At 53.7% G+C, this 12,107-nt stretch overlaps 4 protein-coding genes across 4 annotated transcripts; all 4 read left to right on the forward strand.

Annotated features, from left to right (window-relative positions):
• Positions 1 to 893: 893 nt before the first annotated feature.
• On the forward strand, positions 894 to 1,929 carry BDV59DRAFT_188617 (vacuolar protein sorting-associated protein 29). Its single transcript, XM_073691460.1, has 4 exons — positions 894 to 1,103; positions 1,163 to 1,177; positions 1,247 to 1,660; positions 1,731 to 1,929. Exons 1-4 carry the CDS (start codon positions 1,047 to 1,049, stop codon positions 1,845 to 1,847), a joined length of 603 nt encoding a protein of 200 aa, XP_073543198.1. The 5' UTR covers positions 894 to 1,046; the 3' UTR covers positions 1,848 to 1,929.
• Positions 1,930 to 2,033: 104 nt separating this feature from the next.
• Positions 2,034 to 3,523, forward strand: BDV59DRAFT_188619 (polyadenylate-binding protein). The gene is made up of 4 exons (XM_073691461.1): positions 2,034 to 2,518; positions 2,629 to 2,885; positions 2,944 to 3,031; positions 3,083 to 3,523. Exons 1-4 carry the CDS (start codon positions 2,450 to 2,452, stop codon positions 3,224 to 3,226), a joined length of 558 nt encoding a protein of 185 aa, XP_073543199.1. The 5' UTR covers positions 2,034 to 2,449; the 3' UTR covers positions 3,227 to 3,523.
• Positions 3,524 to 4,058: 535 nt separating this feature from the next.
• BDV59DRAFT_188620 (NEDD4 family E3 ubiquitin-protein ligase) lies at positions 4,059 to 7,793 on the forward strand. The gene is made up of 10 exons (XM_073691462.1): positions 4,059 to 4,595; positions 4,672 to 4,694; positions 4,784 to 4,822; positions 4,885 to 4,990; positions 5,048 to 5,181; positions 5,234 to 6,410; positions 6,465 to 6,758; positions 6,805 to 6,942; positions 6,995 to 7,390; positions 7,439 to 7,793. Exons 1-10 carry the CDS (start codon positions 4,576 to 4,578, stop codon positions 7,536 to 7,538), a joined length of 2,427 nt encoding a protein of 808 aa, XP_073543200.1. The 5' UTR covers positions 4,059 to 4,575; the 3' UTR covers positions 7,539 to 7,793.
• A 179-nt stretch (positions 7,794 to 7,972) lies between these two features.
• BDV59DRAFT_206139 (GPI anchored serine-threonine rich protein) lies at positions 7,973 to 8,250 on the forward strand (the record flags this gene model as incomplete). The annotated part of the gene is made up of 2 exons (XM_073694750.1): positions 7,973 to 8,055; positions 8,112 to 8,250. The coding sequence occupies 2 exons, from the start codon at positions 7,973 to 7,975 to the stop codon at positions 8,248 to 8,250; spliced, it is 222 nt and encodes a 73-aa protein (XP_073543201.1).
• Between the last annotated feature and the right edge of the window lie 3,857 nt (positions 8,251 to 12,107).

Consider the following 12,107-nt stretch of genomic DNA (forward strand, 5'->3'; position numbering starts at 1 on the left):
TTCCCCTTGCGCCTTCGGACTCTTTCCAGCCCTTTCGCTGTTCTTTTCTTCCCCTCTGTCGGGGAAATTTCCAGCGGGCGGAGCCTTCCGTTCCACGATTCCCGCCGCCGTCCGTTCAAGACGTGTCGACTGTCAATGGGCCTTGTTGAGTCGGCTTGTTGAGACGAACCATTGACGCATGGTTGTTTTCTCATCGAGTAATGAAATCGGGAGGACGAAGTCAAAATCGGTCGTGTTGGGTTGCAATTGTGATGTCTCGTATTGTTTGCTTCTCGGTCGAGAGATCAAGGGTCTGACTGACCGCAATGATGGGGTGAACGTACGCATGCCTGTATCGCAGATAGAGGGTGATTCACAGGGCTATGATCCTGGTAGGAGGAGATATGGAGTATCTGGTTTGGATGCTGGTGTCATACCGGATGAGAGGATGACTGCGGATGAGATCCGTATTTTGGACGTGAACAACGACAGACGCAGACCTCTGTTTCCGCAGAACGGCTTTTCATATATCTGGTCATTCTTTTCAGATAGACATGGATTGTCTTGAAATATCGTGCAGACTACTCCGTACCTGTACTAACTCTCACTGTCAATCATCAAGACCACCAGACGGGCCAGGCATCTTCCTACCTGGTATACGTACTGCCAGACACTGACACATGGAGCTCCCACTGATATCAAGGGAGAGAATCCTCCTCTGCAGTCCTGCACATGTCCTGCAGTGACCATTGTCGCCGTCTGTCTGGAGGATGTTGTTGTACTCCGTATACTCCAGAAGGGCAAACCGCACTAAACTAGATCCAGCACAACTAGGGCTTAGGGTCGAAAGGCGGTGACGGCGAGCTTTCCCCGCGAGGAACAACAGCATACGTAACGGACTATCGATCTGCCTGCCTTCGAGATAGCCAGCTTCCATCTTCTTATCAACTGGAACTGGTCACAGTTTTCCCTGACAGACCGCACTTCTCCAGCTGCCTCCTCCGGTCGCTCTGTTGATCTTCTTCCAACCCCCGAATGGGCCTTGAGTTGCCCGTCCAAACCTCAGAATGACCTCCCGTCTGGTCCTGGTCATTGGTGACCTCTTTATCCCTGACAGAGCTCCTGTGAGTGGCGTCTTTCCATATGTCCCCTTCTGAATAAGCTGCTGATCAATGCGCGCCAGGACCTCCCTGCCAAGGTACGTGTCTTACCTCCAGGATGCTCTGTTGTCTACCGTATCCTCTGACTCCGATTGACGCGCCTGTAGTTCCGGAAGCTCTTAACACCCGGCAAGATCGGCCAGATCCTCTGTCTTGGAAACCTGACCGATCGGAACACCTTCGAATTTCTGCGCCAGGTCGCGCCCGATCTGCAATTGGTCAAGGGAGACTTTGACGTCGATTCCCCGAACCTCCCCCTCTCCAAAGTTGTGACCCACGGGAGTCTCCGCATTGGTTTTACTCATGGCCACACTATCATCCCACCGGGCGATGCCGACGCCCTCCTTATAGCGGCCCGCCAGATGGATGTCGATGTGTTGCTGTGGGGCGGCACTCATCGCTTCGAGGCGTTCGAAATGGAGGGCCATTTCTTCGTGAACCCCGGCAGTGCGACTGGGGCGATGAGTACGGGGTATTGGCCTGACGGGGAGGAACCGACGCCTAGCTTCTGCCTGATGGACGTAAGTTGGTTCCGCGGTTTTGTGCTGACCTACCGTCTCTTTGGACTTGTTCGCTGACCGAACCTTGCAGATCCAAGGTGATGTGCTCGTACTGTATGTCTACCAGCTCAAGACAGACGACAATGGAGCCGAGACTGTGGCGGTCGAGAAAGTCTCATTTCGCAAGAACACCATCCCATCTTCATGAGTCGACGCTTTGAATTCCTTGTATATATGCCATAGAACCTGACGATTATGATGTTCAATCCTACGTACTAGTTAATCCTGCGCTATGGGTTTTTGTGCAGAGTCGTAGAGTGATATTGAGTTTAGTTAGTCGTATGATGAGTGCTCCAGGCCGATGAATCTCGCTAGATCAATTAGGGATAAACCACTCTGATTTACATCAAGATGGCCCTTTGAATAAAAACAGGTGTCCAGAACAGCAAGATATAGAAGTGAGTCGGAATGCCGACGGCGGATGACAAAACCCCGCTAGGCCGGAAATGGCAGCAGTGACTTCGGTGTCGATCCAACGCGAGCATCTCCGCCAGACCAGCAGTCCTCTTCATTCCCCGTCCCAGTCGCATTTGGCCGTCTACGCTAGTGTATTGTCGTTGAGGAAGAGCGACTTGCTCCGTTCTACTGCTCTGGTGATTTGGATCTTATTTTTCCCTCAGAAGTTCGTGTCCTCCGCTGAGTGCACGGACTGACCGTGACGTCGACGTCGACGTTCGGAGATTCTTGACGAGCCCACGTTTCCCCTAGACGAGCGAAAGACCTTTCTTCCATATTCCCTCCACTTTCATAATGTCGACCGAGGAGAAGCAGGTTCCTGAGGAGCGCTTGGAAAACCCGGAAGAGGGTGGTGATGATGAGGTAGGGTCTGCAGCGCAAGCTTGCGCTTTTTCATTCCAATTCCCGGCTCTTCCCTTTGCAAATACGGTCACTTCCCATTCATCAATATGCTAATGCGATTCGCTCTATAGGAGGAAATTGCGGCGATGAAGCGACGGGTGGCGGAGATGGAATCCGAGGCCGCAAAGCTTCGTGAGATGCAAGCTACCCTCGATCAACAGTCGGAAAACCTTCGTGAAGACAAGGAAGAGATTGATGCCCGGAGTATCTTCGTCGGCAATGTGGATTACGGTGCTTCTCCCGAAGAGATTCAGGCGCACTTCCAAAGCTGCGGCTCGATAAACCGAGTGACTATTCTGCTGGATAAGTTTACGGGCCAGCCAAAAGGGTGAGATTGTCCGAGTGCCTTCCTCTGTCGGGCGTCCTCACTGACTGGTTCGCCGTAGGTACGCGTATGTGGAATTCGCCGAGCCCAGCCTGGTGGCTCAGGCGCTTGTGCTGAACGAGAGTGTGTTCCGTGGTCGCAACCTGAAGGTAATCATGCCGGCGACTGGGTCCTTCTGTGCTTCTTCTAACGTGAGATAGGTCGTTCCCAAGCGTACCAACCTCCCGGGTATGAGTCGAGGCCGTGGACGAGGTGGGTTCCGCGGTCGTGGATATCGAGGCTTCCCTCGTGGGGGGTACCGGGGCGGGTACCGTGGCCGGGGACGGGGCTACGCGCCGTACTAGGTCCGGACAGAAAGCGTCAAGCAGCACCACTGAATGCCTGGTACGACAAGCAATGGACATGTCCGCTCATCGCATCGAGTCCCGGCCGGTCGTGGCCCTTCTGGATGGCTGATCGCGTCGGCCGACGGGACACGCTCTCTGATCATGGAAGAAATTTCTTGGAGTTCGGGAGACTGAAATGTTATTGTATGATAGCTATCTGGCATCGGATCGGATTGGCATTGGGGGATTCACGGGATGATGTCTGATATCACCTCTATTACATGGCTAATTTACTTCGTACGAAGCATGTTCTTCTACTGCCTGTCTGCTGGATGTTCTAGATCGCGAGGAGCGATTGGTATCGACTGGGTCTAGGAATCGGCGGGAGTATCCCGGACTGCCCCACTGCTGCGCAAGAAGAGAAGAATCGGAGGAAAACTCGTCATCGGGGGGGGTCGGCCGACTAGTGCGATGATTGGGAGGGATGCAATGGACTGAGGGTGGATTCTACAAGGGAGTGTATGAAATGAAGGATGTCTTCGGACGCTATGGATAGAAACGTGAATCTCTGCTGCCTAAGCGGGCGCAGTTGACGGTTCGTCTTGGCTGCGGGAGGCCTGTGGCTGAGGAGGGATTGGGATGGGATTCTGAAGTGTTCAGATCATAGGAGAGGAGGAGTAACACTCTGTCGTATTGCAGCAGCAATAGCACCTCAGTAGTAGGAGTGAGTAGACTCGTATGACTGTAGTGAGATACGTCAGGCCGGTACGGACGGTACGAACAATTCCGATCTCCTACTGCCTCGTCCCTAGGGACTATTCCTCTCGTTCCTCCTTCTACTTCTCCTCCACTCCTCTCTCGACGATTATACGATCCTGATTAATCCTATCGCATTGCCCGAAAAATCGTGCCTGGAGTCGGCGGTGATTGGTGGTGCTGCGCCCCATTACCGTCATCTTACCCTTTTGGGAGGTTCAACCTTACCTCGACTCTCGTGCGTCTTTCGCTCCATCTCATCCATTCCCTCTCCCTCTCTCTTCCATCTCCATTCCATCTCCCTCCCCATTTCCCCTCTGCGCGGCTTATCGTCCTCCTCTCTCGTCTTCTTCTTCTCGCCCTCTTCTCTCGCTTGGATCCCCTTGCCCCATCCCGCTTCCTCGTCCGCCCCGTTCGCCCCTCCCACCGCTCTCTCCCTTGCTCTTCCCCCCTCATTCGATCCGCCTCCACCGCGTCCGCAGCTACTTGTCCGGTGTCCCCTCTCTGGACCGCGGTGGATGTGCTCACCGCGAATTCCTGTCTTAGGCTTGTCCGGTTCGGCCTGGTGCTTCCTATAGCCGTCTTCTTTCCCACCGTCTCTCCCGCACAAGATGGGTTCCAATCTCCCCGCGTAAGTCATCCCCCGACTGTCTTCCTTGCTCTTCGCACCTCTTGGTTGTCCCGACTAACCCGGAATGCATTTGCAGCCAGCCAAACCTGAGGCTCACGAGTAAGCCCGTCCCGATGTCTCGAAGCGTCCTAAAGCGAGGGGTGGATTTCTCGGGGACTTTCGTGCAGATAAAGCTAATTTTCGTGCAGTTATCGCGGCCGATGGTCTCTACAAACGCGATGTCTTCCGTATGTCCCTATCCGTGCGCTGTCTTGTAGACTCCGCCTGAACTAACCTCTCTTCTTTGCAGGATTCCCGGACCCGTTCGCGGTGGCCACCGTCGGCGGTGAACAGACCCATACCACCTCCGTCATCAAGAAAACACTGAATCCCTACTGGAATGAGATGTTCGACCTGTGAGTGTCCTGTCAGGTACCGCGTCAAACCGCCGCTGACCAGGACAACTTTCGCAGGCGCGTGAACGAAGACAGCATCCTGGCCATCCAGATTTTCGACCAGAAGAAATTCAAGAAGAAGGATCAAGGGTTCCTCGGTGTTATCAATGTGCGCATCGGCGATGTCATCGATCTACAGATGGGGAGCGATGGTGCGTCTTCGAGCCCATGTCCAACGTGGTATCAAGCTGACCGCCTCACCAGAAATGCTCACGCGGGACCTGAAGAAGTCCAACGATAACCTCGTCGTCCATGGAAAGCTCATCATCAACCTCTCCACTAACCTGAGTGCCCCGAACACCACCCAAGCAAATGGCCTGCACCGTTCCCATATGCAATCGTCGACGTCTAGTGGGCTGGTGCCCCAAGTTGCGGCTCCTCATACTTCCCCGGGCCCTACCCAACTGGACCCGGCCGCCTCGAACCCCTCGCTCAACCCTCAACGTGTCCCTTCCGCCGCTAGGCCTTCCAGTACCGTCGCGCCTGTCAATGGGGCCGCGCCTTCCGTGACCTCCCGCACCAACCTCAGTTCATTCGAAGACAGCCAGGGACGACTTCCGGCCGGGTGGGAGCGCCGAGAGGACAACCTGGGTCGAACGTATTACGTCGATCACAACACGCGGACGACCACCTGGACCCGACCGTCGTCGAACTACAATGAGCAGACCCAACGGACGCAGCGCGAGGCCAACATGCAGTTGGAGCGTAGAGCCCATCAGAGTCGGATGCTGCCGGAGGACCGCACCGGCGCCAGCTCCCCGAATCTGCCGGAGAACCAGCAAGCCCAGACCCCGCCGGCCGGTGGTAGTGCCAATGCTGTCTCCATGATGGCTACGGGAGCAACCACCGCAGGCACTGGGGAGCTTCCGCCCGGATGGGAGCAGCGCAACACCCCCGAGGGACGGCCATACTTCGTCGACCACAACACCCGCACCACGACGTGGGTAGATCCCCGGCGGCAGCAATACATCCGGATGTACGGGCAGAATGCGAACGGCAACAACACCACCATCCAACAGCAGCCTGTGTCGCAGCTGGGACCGCTGCCCAGCGGCTGGGAGATGCGGTTGACAAATACTGCACGGGTGTACTTCGTCGACCACAACACCAAGACGACGACCTGGGATGATCCCCGGCTGCCGTCCTCCTTGGACCAGGGTGTCCCACAGTACAAGCGTGACTTCCGGCGCAAGCTGATCTACTTCCGGTCGCAACCGGCGTTGCGAATCATGTCGGGACAGTGCCATGTGAAGGTGCGCCGCAACAACATCTTCGAAGACTCTTACGCCGAAATCATGCGACAAAGCGCTTCGGACTTGAAGAAGCGCCTGATGATCAAGTTCGACGGCGAAGATGGTCTGGATTACGGTGGTCTTTCTCGGTGAGTTTTTGCGGTTGTCGACAGGACCGGAAGAAATGAACTAACGGATGGCAGTGAATTCTTCTTCCTTCTTTCGCACGAAATGTTCAACCCCTTCTACTGTCTTTTTGAATATTCTGCGCATGATAATTATACCCTGCAAATCAACCCTCATTCCGGAGTGAATCCGGAGCATCTGAACTACTTCAAGTTTATCGGACGTGTTGTCGGATTGGCCATCTTCCACCGCCGGTTCTTGGACTCGTTCTTTATCGGGGCGTTCTACAAGATGATGCTCCGGAAGAAGGTGTCGCTTCAGGATATGGAGGGTGTGGATGAGGATCTACACCGGAATTTGACGTGGACTCTGTATGTGAATCGATGAAGCGGGTGGGATGAATGCTGACCGTGCTAGGGATAATGATATCGAGGGTATCATCGAATTGACCTTCGCGGTGGATGACGAGAAGTTTGGTGAGCGCCGGACGATTGATTTGAAGCCGGGTGGTCGGGATATCCCCGTGACCAACGAGAACAAGCATGAATATGTCGAGTAAGTGGTCTGTCGTGCGAGGGACTCTCGGACGTCGCTAACGAGGCAACAGATTGGTGACCGAGTGGAAGATTGTCAAGCGGGTTGAGGAGCAGTTCAATGCATTCATGTCTGGATTCAACGAGCTGATCCCAGCGGACTTGGTCAATGTCTTTGATGAGCGCGAACTTGAGCTGCTGATTGGCGGTATTGCCGACATCGACGTGGATGACTGGAAGAAGCACACAGATTACCGGGGCTACCAGGAGCAGGATGAGGTGATCCAGAACTTCTGGAAGATTGTCCGCACCTGGGACGCAGAGCAAAAGTCACGTCTGCTGCAATTCACTACGGGTACTTCCCGGATTCCGGTCAACGGATTCAAAGACCTGCAGGGTTCCGACGGTCCGAGACGGTTCACGATCGAGAAATCGGGCGATCCGGCGGCGTTGCCCAAGTCGCACACATGGTACGTTTCATCTATTTGAGTTTCTGCGACGAAGACTAACGGCGACAGCTTCAACCGTCTTGACCTCCCGCCATATAAGACGCACGATACACTGGAGCACAAACTGTCCATTGCCGTCGAGGAGACATTAGGTTTTGGACAGGAGTAGGTGGAAGCGAGATCTGGCATGACTATAGTAATTACTCCGGCTGGGTACGGCAGCCCGTCCTGGCCTTGATATCCCCTTTGTTAGTTGAGACGTTGCATGAGGTGGCCTGGAGCAGGAAGATCTATACTATACGCGGGTCCCATGGAATCGATAGTGTTTGCTGGCTTGACGTTCTTGCGGTGGCTTTTTGTATATACTGTATTATCCTGATATGGGAGTTGGATTCTTGCCGAGTATGACAGGTCGCGATGTGATGCATGGCGGAGATGCCATGTCGCACTGGCGCTCCTTGCATGCACATTGCATGGAACTATCGATGTAGGCGTTTGGCGCATACGGATAGGGGTCAAACACGGAGTAGTACATATATGTAGAGATTCTGTCTCCCCGTCATCTTCCTGCGCCCATCTTGCATTCCCCAACGATCTATCACCATGCATTTCCACACTGCAGCCCTCGCCGCTCTGATCGGGATCACCACCGCGTCAGCGGGCTCAGCCAAATGCGATGCCCAGGAGTACCTATATCCACCACTCATTCGTCAGACACACAACCAACTAACCGATCCTGCAGCATCCTCGACGCATGTCTCAACTCCATGAAACCGCAAATGGAGAACTGTTCTGCCAACGACTGGAAATGTCTCTGCGAGCAGAGCAACAACGTTTTGACGTGCGCCTTACCCTCCTTCGCTCCCCCAAAGCGACAGTAACTAATTCGATCTATCGGAGGGACAGCTGCTACAACAACTGCCCTAACCATGCGGACCGCTTCGGCCTCACCCAGCAGAACCAATCCTACTGTAACGCCTACCGCGCAAGCGGGCCGCACAGCTCGCCGTCTTCGGCGGCGTCGAGGACCACCGCGGCACCAACCACGACGGCAAACACGGCGACTAGTGCGATGGCGACGGCAACGGCGACGGGGGGCGCGGCGAGTCGGGTGGATCTGGGGGTTGGGGTTGGGATTGGGATGGGGGTGGTGTTGGCTGTGTTGGTCTAGTTGCTACTGATGTACTCCGTACATGAGCCGAGATTTCCTCCAAGATTATTTTCGCCGCTTACCATTGTAGGTTTATGTTCTCAGTCGCTATATTCCTTCATTGATATCCAATCTTAGGTTGTCTTTATGATTTGCCCGTATCGGGATGGAAAGGGAGAGTAAGGGGATGTCCGTCAAGGCACTCTGCAATGTGATCGCGAAAGGCGGATTGCTTGTCAAATTACTATCATCCCACAATTATTGATAGTATTTATGGGCTAAAAATATACATTTACAAAGACCTAATCCATGAGAATGACGTTATATGGCAGACTTGTGCGGGTCACCCTAAGCTTGACGCTATCATCACCATGCATTACATTGTCCAACCATCAGTGGAATCTCCAGTGATTATCAGCCGCTGGTGTTAAGGACAATGAGCATGTTGTGCCATAATTTAGCAGTCTAGAGCGAGAACGCAGGGAAAGCGGTACCTCGTCCTAAAACCATGAGTTATTCTGAGATACATGTAAGTCATGATATCTTCCTAAACGCTTACTATGGGAAACAGGTTCCTTAATCCATTTGATTTGACCTTATGGCTATATTGGAGAGTATCTAGACTCGTGCCCCTCGGTTCTTTGGTTGTATGGTACCTTCACAGGGTTTGTCCACTGCTTTCGCTTGAAGTAGCTATATACCAAGAACGAATCAAGAGGACATTTAGTCTCTAGGAATGAGACTTCTTTCTGCCGGAGGTCTAGATAGCCTGCCAGTACGTATTTCGATCCCTTACGTGAATTAACCAGTGTGGCTACGTGACTCAGCTGTGATTGCATAGGATCAAGTTGCCTCTCCTGAATCCAAGTCGAGTGCTCCGTTCATAGTGGAGAAATCAAAACGCGAAGACAGCACGGAGACATACTATGGTATGCAAAGTGAGACAAGAACTCGGAGAATCATTCGAGGGGGATTTTTCTACGTTGTATCATGACTGCAGCTCTAAAGTAACCTTCCTGGATTTCACCACTGCTCGCACCTCCTCACTGTCTCTTTTCTCCTGGCCTAGGCGGAGCCAGTTCTAGGATCAAAACACCTTGAGGTCTGGGGAACAAGCGTTGTTGGATTGGCACACATCGTAAGCACAGGTTTCTAGCAGTAAACATGATGCCTTCTGGTGATATTTCCTAACGTCGACCGCGGCGGCTGCTCCCTCAATCATGATACTTCCCTAAAATCAATTATAACACCGTAGCAAACACTATCATTCCAGAGTACATTGCGCTATCTATTATTACTATAAAAGGACTTTGTAAGATCTAAGTATCTTTACAAGCTTATTCTACTTGCTAATAAAGAAAGACAAATTTTCTTGATCAATACGATTTAAAACACGAATTCTGGACTAGCTAAGGACTATTATATACAAGCTATAAGACTAATATATAATACTACGGTGGAACGGCTACCCCACGAGACCAAAAGATGTGACGCCACGCCATCTGGAAGTGGTATAGCTTGGTATAGTGGTCTGACTCTCTGACAATTATTATCAAGGCCACTATAACACAGAAAGAAATATAATTGGTAAAAAGCACCACCTACATTCGCTTACAATCTTTATAGAGGTAAAGTAGCTAGGAACTAGCGTAACTATAGAGTAATGAAAAAGTGATTTCTGAACGATATACGTACTTATCTATATTTTGAAAGAAGACAGGCGACAGCATTCCGCAGGACAAGAGCTTCTATGGAGATCTTTTTGCTTCAAACTGTAGCCTTATTCAGTACTGACAGGGTATTCTCGACATGTTCGACGGCTGGAGCCAGAGTGCATGCCAGATGCATCTGAAGTAGACGAGAACGGGGACTTTGAAGATCCCTGGAAAAGACACGACTGGCTGCAACTGTTTCTGCCCTTCGTCCATGGCGTTGCACCAGACCACAGGTACACGTTCGACGACTCTCTGTTTGCAGAAGGATGGCACTGCACCGTGCATGCGGGGGACCAACTAGTTCCTGTCTATATAAACGACACTGATGGTATGAAACACCATCTCATTGGGACCGGGATACCAGCCAGGTATGTATCCGCGCTAGCTCCTCCAAGATAATCTACCGGGGCGACGTGGCTATTACGACAAGAGACCCGCACGCATACCAATAACCGTATGGCGCAATTCGGTCCACCGATCCTCACATCGTAGCTAGAAGGCTGGTCCGGGATGATGGTGGGTACGTTATGGGACTAGCCTTATCATATGCGGTATGCAGTACATTGTGTGATAGGGCTACGTTTAGTTGCATTGATCGGCGTGAGTGATCCCAGACATTCCGCACCGACAGTTCTTCTCACACGACATCATCTGGGCGATGGAAGCGCCCAATGTTATTGATCTCAGTAGCAATGCGGACCTGGCTGACGTTGGGAGTCACACTGACGGTGGGTTGAAAGAGAAATCTAACTCGGTGGAGGGGGCCGTTCAGGGACTTGAGGTTGAGGTACCTCTTTGGATGATCCTGGATGTTCATGCTGGATTAATAGTCCCCGAGGTGGGCCTCTACACTGGCGCAATATGAATAGATGTAGGAAATGCATTCTATGGGTATCACCGGATGTATCTGCGACATGAATACAAACATAATAGACAGCTGCGACGGCTCTTCCAGAAGGCCGCGAGGATGGCGCCCAGCGCGCACGCGCCCAGGAGGATGTGTTGGAGGTTCTCGTCGAAGGCGGTCGGGAGGGGGGTAGTGGTTGTCTAGACTTCGTTAGCATCCTCCATGTCAGCCATGCAGCCTGCGAAAACTCACTCCATGCGAGATGGTAAACACCTCCGACGATCCCATCTCCTCGCCATCGTAGCCGACAGCGACTAAGCGGAGGTATCCGTCTGCGCCGACGGCGTCGATGCGCGTCTCGAAGCTGCGTTTCGGGACGTACTGCACGTTGCGGAAGGAGACATCGTCTGTGGATCCGGCTCCGGTTCCATTTTCATGGTCGACGGCGCTACTGGCCTGCAGGATCCAGCCGGCGACATCGGTAGCCCCGTTCCAACTGACGTAGACGGCGTGGGCGGACTCGTCGACGGCGACGTCAGGCGGGGCTGTCGGGCGGCCGGTCCAGCGCGGGGCCTTGAAGGCGCGGTAGGACTTGATCCAGCCGAACCAGAAGAACACGCGGGGCCCCCAGTGGGCGTCGCAGAGGACCTCGTCGCCGGCTGGGGAAAACTCGGTGTAGGCGGAGGCCTTGCCCCAGCCGATGAAGACGTTGCGTGAGGCCGGGAGCACCTGCAGGTTGCCCTGGGAGTGGCTGGAGAAGCGGCCGGGGGCATCGTAGACGGCGACGGCGTCGGCGGTCCAGGCGTCGAAGTCGAGGGCGATGCGGTAGCCACGGGTGTGGTCGGCGGTGCGGAGGTGCTCGTGGGCGCCGTTGTCGAGCAGGGAGATCTCCGAGGTCGAGAGCCAGCGGGCGTCGTGCTGCCAGGTGAACTGGGTGGCGAGGCGGCCGTCGTCGATGGCGGTGAACATGTTGCGCTTGCCGCCGAGGATCCAGAGGATGTCGCCGGAGGGTGCGACGCAGGTGAC

The sequence above is a fragment of the Aspergillus ambiguus genome, assembly GCF_047715705.1.
Source record: "Aspergillus ambiguus strain CBS 117.58 unplaced genomic scaffold BDV59scaffold_56, whole genome shotgun sequence".
Taxonomy (NCBI): domain Eukaryota; kingdom Fungi; phylum Ascomycota; class Eurotiomycetes; order Eurotiales; family Aspergillaceae; genus Aspergillus; species Aspergillus ambiguus.